Consider the following 17,107-nt stretch of genomic DNA (forward strand, 5'->3'; position numbering starts at 1 on the left):
TTACAATGGCAGCTTCCTGTACCCCTGTGAACATTTTTCCCCTTCCTCCACCATGGTTGCGTCTCTCAGTCCTTTACAAAAACAAAAAACAAAAATATAGGGCTTGGACAATGCAGCCTAAAGATTCCCCCACAGTAGAGTAAATTGGACAGGAAACTTGTACAGTTAGTGTATGACATTAGCCATTCATGAAGTACACAGGTGTCACCCAACTAATACACTGTGACATGGGGTGTACTACATAGTGTGAAAGACATTTTGATTGCATACCTGTGCTCCAGTCTAAATGTCCGGATGACAGAGGCGACAGTAAAACGGCTCAAGCCTCTTGCATTCAGCCCATGGTTGATGACATGATCAACTAAGGTTGCTCTGATTTCATTTGACAGTTGCTGTCTTCTTCGCCCATGACCTCCTATACCAGCTCTACCCCTACCTCTCACTCTTCCTCCCCCTCTCATCCTCACCCTCCCTTTTCCTCTTCCTCTCTCTGCAATGTCTTCCATTGTTCTTGAAAAAAAGGTGCTCACCTGTGGTCTTTTTATAGTGCTTACTTCCTGATTGAAGTGGTAACAATTAACCATTGAGGTGTTTGGCCAGGTGGCACATATATTGGCCAATTAGCTCATGTTCTGTCCTTTTGAATGGCAGTGTGTTGTAATGGCAAACATGTGACTTTATGTCAGATTGTTGTGTCTTATGCAGAGAACCGTGTTCAGTGCATTTAGAAAGTGCCATTTTGAATTGCAAAATGTTTGTAAAGCAGGAAATGTGTTTAGAGTTTTAGAGACTTGAGAAGAGGCTTTTTTAAGTAATTATTCAGTTTGAATAATTCTGCTATGCATGTCATTTTAGTGTGTTAGCAATTGTGAAAAACTGTTAAAGATTTTCAGTTAATGGAACCCTCAATGGGCCCATTCAGCTTTCCAGTCCCCACTCTTTGGGCCCCTACTGCTTGTGTCTGCTTGTGAAGCTCCATTTCACACTCAGATACACACAAAAGACTCATATTCTTTCTCTTAATTTGAACTGCCATCTTTTAGTTTGACATTTCATTGATCCCTCTATTTTACACTGTAATATTACTGATTCTCCTTTGTTGGATAATATCTTAGACTTGGACTACTTTTTATTAATTTATCAGTCTCTCTAATGTCTTGTTTGTTCTTCTTTTTTATGGTGGATGTGTTTGCTTTGCAAAGTACCTTCCGTTGGCTCTTGATATTAAAATGTCATTGTCTATTATATTTCTGGCCTCCTCCTGGTGTCTTTTAGTACTGCATTTTTGTTTTTGCATGTATTAGCAGTTTTGATTTTTATTGTGCTAATTGATTTGTATATTACTGTATTATAATCATATTTTTACTGTGAATCGTCCTAGGATTAGCTGATTTCATGTAAGTTCTTTGTCCTTTTGGTTTTTATGATTGAAATACCGGCAGGAAATCAGGTGAATAAAAACTCATTGCCTACACACCAACTGAAATCACTCAGTCATTGTGCAAAGAGTATGTCACATAAGAAATCTAAGAGAAACATGTATGAAATAGTGCTCTCTAATACATCAAATGCTTCTTTGTGGCAATTGGTATAAACTGATTAGCAGGAGACATGTTCCTGTAGTGTTTTAGTCATTCTGTATTACGCATCTCATTGATAAGGGCACATTTTTAGCATTGGGACATCTCTCATCCTGCGTAAAGGCAGTAAGGTTCACACTTTTGAAAGCTGCATTGTTCATCCATCTATTTTCTAATCCCTTTATACAGTTCAGGGTCATAGGAGCTTGTCCTAGCAGCACTGGGTGTAATGTGAGAGCCCAATCCGAGAGAGGGTGCTATTCTTTCTCAGACACATTCATGAAATGTTTTATTTGACAGAGATGAATTTAAAGGAATAACTTGTAAAGTCTGTTTGCTGAGGTAGTTGCAAACAGTCCATGTTCACACCCCATATACTATATATTAGTCCTCTTCCTGTTAGTTGCACACTTCTCATAATTTCATAGCCATTCCTAACAGTTTAAATATCATAACACACTACAAATGGTGTTGTAATTTAACTTGGCAGGTGCATCTTTGATATGTGTGAGGAAAATCCAGACAGACACTGAGAGAAAATGCAACTCCGTAACAGTGGCCAAACTGGGATTGAAATGCAGGAGGCAATTTTGTAATGTCTGTACCATTGTTTCACCCAAAACTGCATTGTACTGAATATATTAAATAATTTCATGAAATGCAGTTTCCATATTCTTGGAAATAAATTAGTAGGTTTGGAATGTGCATGTTATAGCAAGTACAATTTCGTAGCTTACATCTGCGATTTGCGATCCCCTTTTTCTGTGCCTGTTCTGCACATGTTTCTGGTCAGATCCTACTTATACCTTCTCCCATAAATGTTAACAGCATCAGTTACAGCTGAAGTGGTTTTGAACTTGTACTTTTAGCTAGATCTGTGTGTGAATTAATTATATCCAACTTCAAACCAGCATAAGGCGGGACTGAGTCAAAGTACAGCTGACTTGTGATTTTTAATGGTAACTGATGGAAAACAATTTCATAGCATGGATAAAGAAACAAGTTTGCGATGGAGTGCACATAAACTGTTGGCATAACCATCTTGATTTGTTTTCGTACCAATTCAGTGTGTGCCTGTGACAAAAGGCTTGGAATGCAAAGTACTCCTTTATTTCAACTAAAGTAGAATTTCTTTTGCTTATTGGACTATTTGGACTTCACAGTTCTGTTACATTTCTACACTAAAAGCAATTCAAACTATTTACTGGAACTTCTGCGTAGAAAATAATTTCAGTTATCACGGTTGTAAACTCAGCTGAATAGGCCGATAATGGTGGTTACAGAATCTTAATCAGGTACCCAGAAGGCAGAGAAGGAAAGCTTCCTTGCTACTGGTCTGTACTCCACAAAACCCAAGGCTGAAGTAGTGGCCATCCAGACTGGTGCAGGTCATGCCATTACCTTCAGTAATATCATACTCTTGGCAAATCTGTCTTGCAGGCCGAGACCCCTGCCCACAACTTACACTTCTCTATACAGAGCTCACACAGTTACCTTGCAGTGGATTCCTTCTCACTGCAGTTTCCAAAACAATGAATCCTCTGACCCTCTAGCAAAGGAATCTACAAAAGAGAAGGAAATCAAATCTACCACCTTCAAAAAAGCCAAGACCATCATTAAGGTGAAACAACACAAGAAGAGGTTACATCAGCACCCACGTTACAACACAAATGACTCATGGCCACCTGGTGACAAGGTTGGAGCTGGTGGCCATCTTCAGGCTGCAGACCCCATGAACTGCTGTTTGTACTTCAAGTTTTAGATTGCTCAGTCAGACCAGTGCCCATGCCAGTCAGCCAGCCCGATAACAGTACATCTGCTACAAGACTGTATAATGCCCCGAGGCACCAGATCTGGACAGGGGAGATGGTGGTAGCACTGAAGGTGTATGGCAGCCCACGGAACCAGAGAGTCCAGCATGTCCATTTGAGTGAACACTGAGAAGAAGACCCATAGGGCCAGGGCATCACTACTTGCATACAGTGGCCAGTGCTAGGTTATTTTGCACCCTAGACCAAGCTTAATAGTGCACCAACTGCTTGGTAGCTAACCTGTGCGACTTGGGTCCCCCCCCTCCCCCCCTTATGTTCAGTGCCCTAATTCGCCTTAATGGTGGCACCAGCCCTGCTTGTATATACTCTGTTGTAGCAATCTGTTCCTGGAACACAACAGTGGCTGCAGCTTTTTCATCCAAACTAATTGCTTAACTAGAAGCTGAATCTTGAAAATAACAGAGCTGCTGTCATTTTTATGGCTTGTTAGTGTTTTCACTCTGTTTCATCAGATAATTCCTGTATGTTTTAGACATTTTTTTCTGTTTGAGGTTGTCATCTAAATGATGTGTGACTCAGAGCAGATTAGTAATTCTCAGTCCTTCAGTTTCTTTCCAGATATTTCACTGACGCAGATACTTCATGATAAACACAAATCAGTATACTGTAAATGGGACCAAGTAATATGATGAACCGCTGATTTCTTTGGCATTTCCATCTTATTGGTAATTTGCAGCTGTTTAAGAAAACAAGCTGTTCAAACAGAGAATTTAGCTGTTTAAGACTAAAAAGCAACAAAGAGTCGAGAAACACAACAAGAGAGTGAATAAAAATGAAGTACAAAAATGTTACTTATGCAAAAATGACCTAAGCAGAAATAACGGACTAATGGCGGACTTGGAACAACTGTGGCCCTCCAGTGCTATTGCACATATATAGCAGGTTCTGGGCCTCAGTATGATGTTTTTAAATCTGTCCTGTCAAGTGCAAAACTGAAATCTACCCTGAATGCAAACCAGTCCCAACAACACAGCACACACACACACAGCTTCAGACTGTACCAATTTAGAGTTGATAACATACACATCAAGCATGCCCATAGTATTGAAATGTATAGGGTTGGTACTGCTAAACTTTGCATCTGCCCCAAGACTGGCATATGCAATATAATTCAGAGCAAGAATCAACTAGGACTTTTCTGATTCTTTAATGAACTATCTTAAATATTAAAACAGAATAATTAATTGCTAAAATTGGTACTTGTCAAAATCATACACAGTTTGTCTGTTTTCCTTCCAAGCAATATAGCATGTCTCACTAGATTTTCCGATCTTCTCTACTTGTGTTTAGGCTGGCGTTGATCATCCGCGTTCACTTCTCCCCTGAGGTGTTGGCTGGGATTGGCTCCAGCAGACCCCGGATGGATTCACTTCTCCACAGAATTACTCGAATTCTCTGCCCCTTTAATGTTCTCGAGGAATCTGCAGTACCCAATCAGAAGCCAGTTTACCACTTTTGTTGTACCGCACACGCTGTCCTTATAGCTACAGTACATTTACTGTACGTGTGTATGTGCATTCACGGGTGTCTAATTTCCAAGAGAAGATAAGAGACAAGACACACCTTTTAACAGAACGTCGCTATCACGGAAAAGTTCCAAGTCTTTATGCCTGTCAGCGTTAAGTTTCAGATGCAGAATCGAAACCGAAAGCATTCTGTTAGACCGTCCGTCCCAAAGCCAGACGCTTGATCGGCCGGAGGAAGACGGCGAAGAGCTGTGGGGTCCGTGGCTGATCGGGTGCCGCTATGCCAAGGCGTAGCCTCACGGAATGCTGACTGGTAGAAGGTAAGTAAGGTGTTAGGTTTTTTCTTTCTTTATTTTTTGCGAAATATACGTAGATTAATCTAATGATACTGCTACATTTGGTGTGGTTTGCGAAATGTATTTCCTGATCTCGTTTATCTTCTTCCATAAAGTAAATTGACGACGCCTTTTATCTAACTTATAATATATCTGCGACAATTAGCTTGCAGTGAAGCTTAAACACCCTTAATAAGAACCGAGCTGCCTAATTCAGTAGTTTTATTCTTGTCCCAGTTATCGAACTGGAATTTAGTGCCCTGCGGTGCGTTAACGTTAAGTGGTGATCAGAAAGAGATGGTTAATTAAGAAAAAAAAATCAGGATAACGAGAACAATCTACATTTTAAAATTTTGATAATATATGGCAATACAATATTTTATGTAATATTTGAGACCAATCTTTCTCCACATTGATAAGACAGTATACACGCTCAAATTGTACTTTTTAAAAGATCATGTCTTTTACCTATTTATTGAGTATGTTGTGCTTTTATATGTCAATTTTTACTCTGCTTTTTATGACTATATTACTGTTTTATAAATCTTTGGTGATTAAATTAAAACTGGCCCCCTTTATAGTGTTTGTATAATGTAAGTTACTGTATGTGTTCATGTATGTGTATGTATGGAGTAGCAAATCCCTGTTGATGCGTTGTGGCAAGGGATTTGTGCCCATGGTCTCTGCGCCTGTATTTCGTGAAAACAGAATTGTGAGTTTTCACTAATATACTAACAGATTTGATAAATGGATGGATATGGTACACCTGAGTACGGATGTGCCCAGGTTTTGCCACAATCATAACTTTTAGCCCTTTTTCTCATTCCGGAGTCCTTTTAGCTCCTTAGTAATCCAAGCCCTTTGTTTAGAAAGCAAAGCACTGCCTTAGTGAGTGCTACTGTATCAACACAGAAGTTAATATAGTCTGTGATTGCAGTGACAGAGTTCCTCAATATTGCCCCCATATGATTCACACATTATTTCCCAGTCTGTCATATGGAAGCAGTCATTCAGAGCCATTTCAGCCTCCAAGCTCCCCTTCCTCGCTATTCTGGTGGTAACAAGTTGCCGTCTAATAACCGGCTTGTAGCTGGTAATAAGATGATTCCAATGGATCAGATTGGGTGGTCTGATTTTCCTAAAGGAGTCAGTAGATTATACTTAAAAGCATCATTACTATTTGAATACATCACGTCCAGCTTGTTATTTCCTCGAGAGGAACCGGTCACAAGCTGATAGAAAATTGTCATTATTCCTTCCAAAGTCACCATATTTTATAACAGGAGGGTCAGAGTGAGTCATCATTAAAGTGTTGGTGAAAGAATGAATCATTTCCGTTACTAGGTCCCCATTTATGGAGGGAAGAATATAAACATTAATAAGGATAATGTAGTTGATCCCCGTGGGCAACTAATATGGATGAATTCCAAAGCATTTTAATGTCTGAATTACAAACTGTAGCTTTAACCATAATATGCTCCCTTTTATACCATTCTTCTTTCATACAGATGAGCAGTCCCCCTCCTGTCTCTGTCTGCTTGAATAAGATGAAATCCGTCCAGCATTACAACAGTGTCAGGTATATCAGGTCTAAGCCAGCCCTCTGTAAAGCACAAAATGCTTATATACTCTGTGGCCTGCGATAAATGCAGACAATTCATCCATCTTATTTGACATCAATTGAACATTTCCCATTACAATAGATAGACTAGCTCTAAAACGTTTTCTCCTTGCTTTTACTCTCACGCCATCACGTTGCTCTCAACATCTGTGGACAAACAGCTCCTGTGGTAATGTGAAACTGAGCCGCCTAGGTACTCGCGATCACAGGGCGAATAGCTGATTACGGGAGTATTTAATCCACTCCTCTTTTATTTTCTCAGTGTCTCTTACATTTCCAGGTGTTGCAGACATAAAGCGGCCTTTGGGTCCTCTTTGTGACTCTCTCTTGCAGCCCTTTTGAAGTTCAGTTATGACAAACCAGCGCCTGGGTTTGCATGCATTGCAGTTCGTCAGTATACATAAAATCCATTTATCCGATTTCTAGTGGCTACTATTAGTGATAAACCATAAGCCAGATCAATTCAAATTTTAAATAAAACTAGTAACTAGTGAGTTCAGAAACAAAAAGATTGGGTTGGGTTATGGCGTGGTAGGATGGGGAGTCAGCATGCAGCATGAGGTTTTATTTAATTGTAATTTCCATCAGAGTGTCTTATGATCCTCTTTGAAGTGTTTGTTTTGTATTTCAATTTCATTTTTATCACAAAAACAGCATAATTATAGAAAAATAAAAGCAACAATTATCACTTGTACTAATAAAACTCAACTGCCAATCCATCCATCACTCTTATTAAAAAACACTTTTCCCAGCAGTATAGTGTATCTTTTGGATGTGGAGTTCCATGGAGAACATAAAAATTCTCCCAAACTGTGACTAGGCTAGGAAATTCAGATCTTCAGAGGCCTCCCTGCCATGCCTTCTGAAACGACACATCACCACCCTTAAGTATACAGGGTGGTCCAAATCTAATTATGCAGATCCAGATCGACTGGATGACTTTGATTTATGTGGGGACGATTCCAGTTCGGCGCAAAGACAATTCTTCATGTCGTCAGTTTGCACACTTCTCGATGGTCCAGGATTTTTTGGGTGATTTTCTATGTAATAAACTTAATAAGTTATAGCAGAATGAAAATTGCATCATTAGATCTGGACCACCCTATATTGTGGTCAGCTTTATAACATGTTGTTTTCACATTTCTGCTTCCTTTGTGTCATCCCATATGTCAGTATAGAATAACCTTCCTACTATACCAGACCGATAAAGCAACTAAAACAACAAAATTGGCTGAAAAGTTAAAGAATTTGCATAATAAGTTAAACCCAGAAAGATTTTCACTCATCAGAATGGATGACAGGACATCTTTGTTTTACATTTACTTTAAATGTGTTTAATAAATATATATAAGCACTTTTAAATTAGGTCTGTGTGAGTTCACCCAATGTTTGCATTAGATCCCTTGTCCAAGGCTGGTTTCCTGTCTCACACTATATACTGCTGAGTCTGCTGAGACTTTCCATGACCCCACTGGTAGTAGCCATTCTGCTGGGTATGCTAGTGATATTGAGTTCTCACTGCCAGGGGTGTCACACCCCATAATTATGGGTAATATAGTGGGTGATATGTTTCCCCTGGAAAAAAATCGCAATTGTATTAATTAAGAAGATTAGCTGACCCCATATTAGCAGGGAGTGAGCCACCAGGGTGCCATAGGCTTATCCTCATGAGTAGGTGCTTCTAGTGTAAGCTAAACTGGTTGGTTGGTAGGATGGCCCTGTGCATGAAAGAAGGTGCCATGCTACTTATTAAAAGTGTTTGCTTGGTCCATTAGTAGAGCACTGAATCTCAGGATTGCTGTGATGCCTATAGCAGCTAGGAGGACTTGGCTCAACAAAGTTTTCAAGGGTATACTTAACCACAGAAGTTATCTCTGCTACTCATCTGCTACTCAGAAGTAGTTTGTGACCCAGGATTAAAATTGCCTCTCACCCCATTGAGAACTGAGCTTGAAAGAGGTTTGGGTGGCAAGTAAAGGTGTCTGAAATCTTCATATTAGCACAGCTTATTCAATGTGATGGGGCACAGCAAGAATCATAATCAACAGAGTGCTTTAATGAAAAACCTGAAATTTCAAATCAAGCATATCCTTTAATTTTTTTGCAGTCCTTTGTTCTTATCATCATGTCCAAACTGACACATGCTTTCCTGCAGCTGTGTTCTGGGAAGACATATTTTGCAAACAGCAAGATGATAGCATTGACTTACATCACTGAAGGCACAATTCAAAGCCTGTAAAACTGTAATCTTACATAAATAAAAGCCAAACACCACTGACTCACTCATCAGGAAATCTCCTGAACCATTAAGACTTGGGACTTGAAATTTGGAATGTAGGTTACCCTTGGCCCATAGGTGCTCGCTAAGAAACAGTTTTAAAAATTTCGTGGTCCAAGCGTGAAATTTCTTAATAGTTTTTTAGACCCGTTTGTATGTCTGCTAAATTTGCTATTTTATTTATTTATTTATTTATTTATTTATTTTATAATAGTAGTGAGACAAAAGTCAAAAATCATTTTTTACACAGTATTAGGTTATATTTTCTATTCAACAGGACTTGGAAACATTATATTATAGCATTAGTGAATGTATGAATGAAAGAATGAATGAATGAGTGAATCCGTCTTTTATCCAGCTTGCTATATCTGCTTGCTAGGACCCAATCTGGCAGCCTAAGATGCAAGGCTTAAACTGCCTTTGCAGTGGGTCGGTCTGTGTGTTACATGTTTAATTAGTGTTACCATCAATTTGTGATCTTCAAAAATACAAGTATTATTACAGTCATTTTGGAGCTTAACTCTTCCTAAACTATTGTCCATGTGTATAGAGGTTAGAGATTGGAGACTGAGACTGAAGTGCTGACACTATCCTTGCAAGCTCAAGTGTAAGGAGTGCTGAGTGTGTTTGGGTTCCTGCTGTGTGAGAGTTAAATGAAGTACAACTTTTGCCCCTAAGATTTTGTTTATTGGTTGCCTCTAAGGTGCTGTGCAGGAATTTTTCAAGCTTTTTTGCTTTCTTTTCACAGAAACAAATGTTGCTGAGTGTTTAGGGAAGGTACTTGTATTCAAACCTGAGTTTTCAAATCACTGCAGAAAGCAGAGAAAGCAGTTACAGATGCTAGCAAGTCCATGAGTACATAAAGTGCGTCATTGCAACAAATACTTAAGAGTAACTGTGATTCTTTAGTGGGAAGAAGTTAAGGTATATAAAGAATAATAGATAATACATTAAAAATATGCTTGTCTTAATGCTATTTTAGCATCAAAACTAAAGCTAGTGAGATGGAGTTGTATTTAGCTGAGGATAATTATGTTATAACAGTAATAGAAACCTGGCTAAATAACGAAGTCGGGGATGAGTATAACAAAGATGTTTACAAATTTTTGGGAAGGATAGACAAAAAAAAAAGAAAGGGGGATTGCCATTCACATTTAACAGAATTTAAATGCAAGTCTTCTTTAGTTGGATGATGAGCCACATCTTAGTGAGGATGTCTGGAATCATCTAGAAAGCAGTAGGGAAAGAGGTCTTATTTTAGGGGTTTGTTATAGACTCCCAAATGCAGACAGTAATTTCAATGCAAATCTTTTTAGTAATATTAAAAAAGGCAGGTTTTTGGGATGGATATTACAGTCATGGGGGACATTAACTACCTGAATATTAATGGTGCTAAACTTGTAAATAGCAAAGCACAAGAGTGGGAGTTTTTAGACACAATCAGTGACTGTTTTTAGTGCAGTATGTTAAAGCACCAACATGGGGGGAAGCCTGTCTAGATTTTGTATTTTGTAATAATCATGAAAGAATTGACAGTATAGAGATGATTGAATCACTAGAGTCAAATGACAGAAAATAATATGATTCTCAATGCTTTGTGAAAGTGCAGATGCAAAAGCTAAACCTGTTAAGTTTAACTTTGGTAGGGAAAATTTTGAGCAGATGTGACAAACTCTAAAAAAAGATAAATTGGGATAAATTAGGTGTAGAGACAGCCAAGGAGCAGTGAAACAGATTTAAAAGCATTTTACTAATAATGCAGGTTTGGTTTATCCCCAGATTTGGAATTGGTCAGAAATTAAAGAAAAACTCTGCAGTGAGTTAAAAAAGGAGATGAAAAGATGCTGTAAATGAAAAGAAAACACCTGCACAAGGTATATGAGACTAATAACTCCAATGTGAAGTGTAGGGCGTTTAAGAACATGAAGGCAAATATTATAAAAGATATTAGGAAAACTAAAAGGCAGTTATAGAGGAATATAGTAGACTAGCCGAAGCCTGCCGTAGCATACGGTGGTGTAAGAACAGGAACGGAAAACGGTAAGAAAGGAATTCAGTATAACAAAGGCTTAGGAAACCACCGTCACAGTATAATGAAAATAGCAAGGAGCGAAACCAATGCCAATGGTCGAGAGAGTACTTTCCTGTAGCAAGCTATGGAAAACATAGAAATATATAGATAGACGCTGCATTCACTGTGTTGCCCAGTCGACACGATAAGTCAGCGCGTCCGCACTATTGCGAGTGGTAAAAGTGCCATTTAAACTAATACAGGTAGACGTGGAAACTGGGTTTTCTGATGAAAAAACAATAACGTTTTAAACAGTATCATTTACATACAACATATTTTAGCGAATCGTTTACATGCAATTATTTATATCAATTTATACACAAATAATGGCAATTATTAAATAATAATAATAATACTTATTATTATTATTATTATTATTATTATTATGAAATAATTCCTCCCGTATAAGTAACATTTCTCGGACTGCTTTCTTCCATCTCTGAAACATTTCTAGACTGCGTCCTGTTCTTATGCAACACAGTACTAAAGTATTGGTTAATGCCCGAGTCACCTCACATATACTTGTAGATTACTGTAATGGTATTCTATCTGTCATCCCACAAAAACGTATCCATTGCTTACAATTTATTCAAAATTCTACTGCGAGGATAATAACCTGCTGTTCTAAATCCACAGAACATACTGCACCTATTCTGTCTCAACTTCACTGGCTCCCTGTTAACTACAGAATGCAATACTAAATACCATTCTTAACATTTAAAGCTCTCCACAACCTCACTGATCTCCTACAGACTGACACTCCTCTTGCTCACTCAGATTCTCATCTGCAGCTGTACTTTCTGTACTACACATCAAACTGTGCTATGGGAGCTCGAGCGTCTGTCGTAGTGCTCCTCAACTCGGGAATTCTCTTCTCTCTCATATACATCAGCTCAATTCAATAACACATTTTAAAACTACCCTCAAAACTTATCTTTTCAAACTGGCATACCAATTGTGAATTTTGCACTGTTACTGCCAGTTATTTCTGTTTGTTTGCTAATTATTGCTGTTTGATTGAGAGTGACGGTGGACGTGGAAGTAGGATTAGAGATGGTGGGTGGGGGTCTGTCGTGTGTATCCCATGGTCTTAGAGTTGGTGGGCGGGGCTCTGTGAGTTGGTGGGCGTGGCTCTCTGTCTTACATGCGCTCTCTGTCTTGCTTGCTCTTAGTTAGAGTTGATGGGCGGGGCTCTGTCGATCGTATCTCATGGTCTTATAGTTGGTGGGCGGGGCTCTGAGTTGGCGGGTGTGGCTCTCTGTTTTGCTTGCGCTCTCTGTCTTGCTTGCGCTCTCTGTCTTGCTTGCACCCACTGTCTTGCGCTCACTGTCTTGCGTGCCCTTAGTGAATTATATATATAGATAAGGTGAAAGATGACCCAGAGAGATTCTTTCAGTAATAGTAATAAAAGAACAGTCAAGGAGGAGGGGAAGTATATCAGGAATGATAAGGGAAAATTGTAATACACAGTTAGTGAAATGCCAAATGCTCTAAACTTGCATTTTTCTGAAGTTGTGAGGAAATGTTAAACCTCCCAGCAATAACAGGGACTACTAAGGAGGTACTGAATTATTGGGAAATTATAGAGGGAATAGTGCTGCTCAGATTAAACAGGCTCAAATCAAACAAATCGCTAGAACCAGGTAATATTTATCCCCGAGTTCATAAAAAGGTTAGAAAGTACATATAGAAACTCTTGACATATATTATCAAGAATTCACTGCACAATGGGGAAATCCCTAAAGACAAAAAATGGAAAATAGCAAATATGATGCCATTACATAAAAATGGTGATCGGGCAGATCCAAGTTACATTGGGCCATTAAACTTATAGTGCATCACAGGTAAATTAACAGAAGGAATTATTAAGGATAGGATTGAGCAACACATGACAAGAACAGGAGTTTCACTGAACAGTCAACATTCAAGGGAGGTTGTGTTTTACTAACATGCTGGAATTCTACGAGAAAGTACGAAAAGTATATGAGTACATCAAAATGGTGCATATGATATTTTGATATCTTTGATATCTTATATTTATGATATCTTACTTTTCAGAAAGCATTTGATAAAATCCCCCCTGAGAGGATAGGCATCAACCTAAAAGAATTAAGGGTTCATGGTGTAGTATGCAAATAGGTACAGGATTAGGTATTACACAGCAAAGAGAGGGTAATGGTGCAAGGGACCTTATCAGAATTGATAGTGGTGTTCCTCAAAGGTCAGTGCAAGGGATGCTGCTATTTTTTATATATACAAATGATTTGGATAGGAATATAAAAAGGAAAATTAGGAACAAGCTGTTTAAGATGGAAGTTGATACCAAGATAGGTGGATTGGCAGCATTACATGTAGAAAATAAAAATCTCAGGTTTGAATAAACAATGGGAGGTCTAAAAATCAAAAGTACATCTTATGAGAAAGATTTAGGAATCATAGTGGACTCTACGCTATCAACTACCAGACAGTGTTCAGAAGCCATTAAGATGGCGCGATGTATAGAGTACAAATGCAAGGAGGCTCAAGCTTTACAATGCACTGGTGAGGCATCATCTTGAGTACTGTGTGCAGTTTTGGTTTCAAGGTTGCAAATGAACATAGCAGCACTGGAAAATGTCCAGAGAAGAGCGAATTGATATGAATTGCATGGTGCACTGCAAATGTTAACACTGAGATCTACATTGATTATTTAGATTTTAGCCCATCTTAGACAGGTAACACAGCTATACTACAATAACAGACAAGTACACACAAGCACTTATATACATAAGAACTATTTAAATAAACTGCAACAGAAAAACTGATGACATTTCAAATGTTCCCGTGAGGCAGTATAAACAATACAAATTAGTAAATGAAATACAAAAAATAAGATGATAATTTGGTCAGTTGCATATTTATGTCATAAATATGGAATAATCAGGTATCCCTTTTGAAAGTGTTAAGAAAGTGTTAAATTAGAATGACTTTTAGTGGAATTTCTTTTTTTCATTCTAGATGAAATTGCCTTCAAGACAAGGATGTTGAGGTTTCTTTATGAATGGTTATTTTCTTCTTCGCCAACGCATCTGACCAATCATCATACAATGTCAATTTCAGGTTTGTCATATCTTGTCAAATTATGTACAGTACACCTCTATAATCCACTGTTTGTTTTATTTTCATTTTTGTCAAGCATAAATCTTCACATGAGTATAGGCATTAAAAGATTAACAATTCTGTGTGAAACATAATTGTAAGATGTTATTTTACAGGTGTTAACAAGAGTTCAGAATAGAAAATTTCTCTAGAATCTTTCTGTTAAGGTCTTAGCTTTGTTTCCTTTTCCATGACTGTATTTGGTCCTGAAATACACTTTCCTAGGAATTTTACCTGTCTAACAGTAATTGAATCCAAATACTGTAACAAAGTAGCTTAATAGTTAGCGTGACTGGTTCATGGAAACAATGTCCTGGGTTTGAGGCCCATGTTGTCTGTGTAGAGCATGCACATTCTCCTGATGTTTGAAGGTTAGGATATTTGACAATTCCAGATTGACTCTGTATGTGTGTGCGCGCGTGTGTTTGTGTGTGTGTGTGTGTGTGTGCAGTGAACTGCAACCCTGTCCAGGGCTGTTTCCAGCCTTGGCCTGCTATGAATTAAGCTGGTTTGAGCATATTATGTTTTATTCTGTTACTCTAAATCAAGGCAATCTCTGATTTCAATCCAAGGCTCCTCAGTACTATAGAGACCAATAGTCTTAGCGTTATGAGAAAAAGTCCAAATAAAAATCAAAGTCCCAGCCAAAAAAGGAACACACTTGACTGTAAAAGAGGCATTTTTCTAATTTGTAAATTAAACTAATTTGTATAAAAAGCACGCTTTTGTTTTTAGTGAAGGACTAATGTCTACAGAAGAAGAATTTTCTACCTTTTTCCTTTCTTTTTATGTAAAGTATTATAACGTGGTTGAAATTTTGACCCCGAGTGATCAATGGATTTAACCATTTTAAGCGTGATGTATGTGTGTGTGAGTATTCCTGATTGTCAGTGGCATGCATAACTTTTAATTGGATCAACCGATAGAGATCAAATTTATGCAAAAGGAAATGTTTGTCATAATAATTAAGAGCTGCTAAAAATACAGATTACTTAAGCAATACAATTTAATTCACCATGTCATCTCACGTGTGTTTTAAGAAGTTCTGAATAATTAGATAATCAACAGTGATCTGTTTCAAGATGAAATCTGTAGAATAAACCATAATACAGTGGTTCTCAAACTGTGGGGCGGGCCCCCCTTGGGGGATGCGAAGTAACAAAAACATGGGCGCAACGAAGTGAAAAAAAAAACAAGAATCAAAAATATGAAAAATACATCTATTGAAACCAAAATAAATTAACTTAAACTACATTCTGATACTAGAAAAATAAATATAGAGCTAGATAAATGTCAATAAAAGTTAAGTAGGTATGATAAAATATGCATCTAAGATACAGTATATCATTAACTAAAAAAAAACAATTTAGCACTAGTGGGCTCCTTTCAACAAAACATTAGGGGGGCTTGATCAAAACTTTTATGCAAACACGGGTCGTAAATACTTAAAGGCTGAGAAACGCTGCCATAATAAAAGGATCTGGTCTCAGTCAACCAAGAAGAAATAAAATTGTGGAGTAAATATGACTGTCTTGGGCTACAGTAATGTAATTCAGTGGTGTAGAAATGTGTATTATAATTATACTAAGCTAAATCAATATTTTTTTTTGAATGCATAATAGCAAGCATGATAGCTGTCTGATTATCTCGGTAATCACATTTATGTAGAAGTACCAGCTTTCAGCACCATTTGTATCTCTCATTTACTCCACTGCTTTTGTCAGTTTCTGGCATATAGAAGTATTATTAGAAACAAAATGAGCATAATATGTGCTGCAATATTACATTTTTGTAAAAATTAAGTAATATTGCATTTGTGCATATAGAGAGTGGGCAAAACTAATTCTGGAAAACAAAGTGAATCATTTATTATCCTGTTGCAGTGACTTTCTTTGCAATCATCTAAACTTCTGCTTGCATTTGTTTTGCCTTCACGACATCCTCTTTCGTAATTATTGTGAACTGAGCTTTAAAACTTTTTATGTACAGGTAATTTATTTTGGATAATGCAAAAAATATTTCTTTACTTGTGGCTGCAACATCATCAGAAAACTATCTTATTGTTCACACTTCCTTCACAACTCCTGTCATTTTGTGTGTTTTCTTCATGCCTGTGGCCATGTTGTTCACAGTTGTTACACATGTTGGGCTTTGTTTTTAGAGGTGCTGATGTGCTGTTTCCGGTATCCACTTATTGGATCAAAGACTTTTTTTTTTTGTTGTTTTAGGAGTTATGGAAAGGCTAGTAGACCAAGGACTGAGTATGTATTTACTCTGCTTTTTCTTTTTTTTTGTGCCCTGCCCATCAAAGACTATTCATTTTCTTTCCCTTTAAAGAGCTATCATTTCCCAGTCTTTTTTCACAGCTTACAGTTCCTGTTGCCCCATTTCATAACAGTAGGTTTCCATGGTCCTCCATTACAATCCAAATTCAGTGTGCTTTGCACCATATGACCCCTTCATTTTAGCTCTTATATTTCTTGTTCAAGGTAAGATGTCTTCAGAAGGATTCCGCTGCAAATGGAGTTAAAGTTAGGAAAATGTGATGTTAAAATTTACAAATAATACATTTTCTAGTTTTGTCTTGTCTTTATTTATTTATTATCCAGATGATTAGTTTATAACGCAAATGCTATTCTATCTGTGGTGTTAAATTCTATTGTAGATCACTACATTTTTATGAGTAATAACACTTTGATACATGTTTGCTTGCAAGACCATTGACATGGGTGCTGCATAGAATACTATTGTGTTTAACATTGACACTCTTATGGACCAATAAATAC

The 17,107-nt window shown here is 37.7% G+C and overlaps 1 protein-coding gene across 1 annotated transcript in view; it reads left to right on the forward strand.

Annotated features, from left to right (window-relative positions):
• Positions 1 to 4,799: 4,799 nt before the first annotated feature.
• usp18 (ubiquitin specific peptidase 18) overlaps positions 4,800 to 17,107 on the forward strand; it is a 49,252-nt gene continuing 36,944 nt past the window's right edge. Inside the window, exons 1-2 of the mRNA XM_039769529.1 lie at positions 4,800 to 5,198; positions 14,181 to 14,282. Coding sequence (XP_039625463.1) covers positions 14,204 to 14,282 — 79 coding nt within the window. The 5' untranslated portion in view covers positions 4,800 to 5,198; positions 14,181 to 14,203. The remainder of the gene's footprint in view (positions 5,199 to 14,180; positions 14,283 to 17,107) is intronic.

This window comes from Polypterus senegalus, chromosome 11 (genome assembly GCF_016835505.1).
Source record: "Polypterus senegalus isolate Bchr_013 chromosome 11, ASM1683550v1, whole genome shotgun sequence".
NCBI lineage: Eukaryota > Metazoa > Chordata > Cladistia > Polypteriformes > Polypteridae > Polypterus > Polypterus senegalus.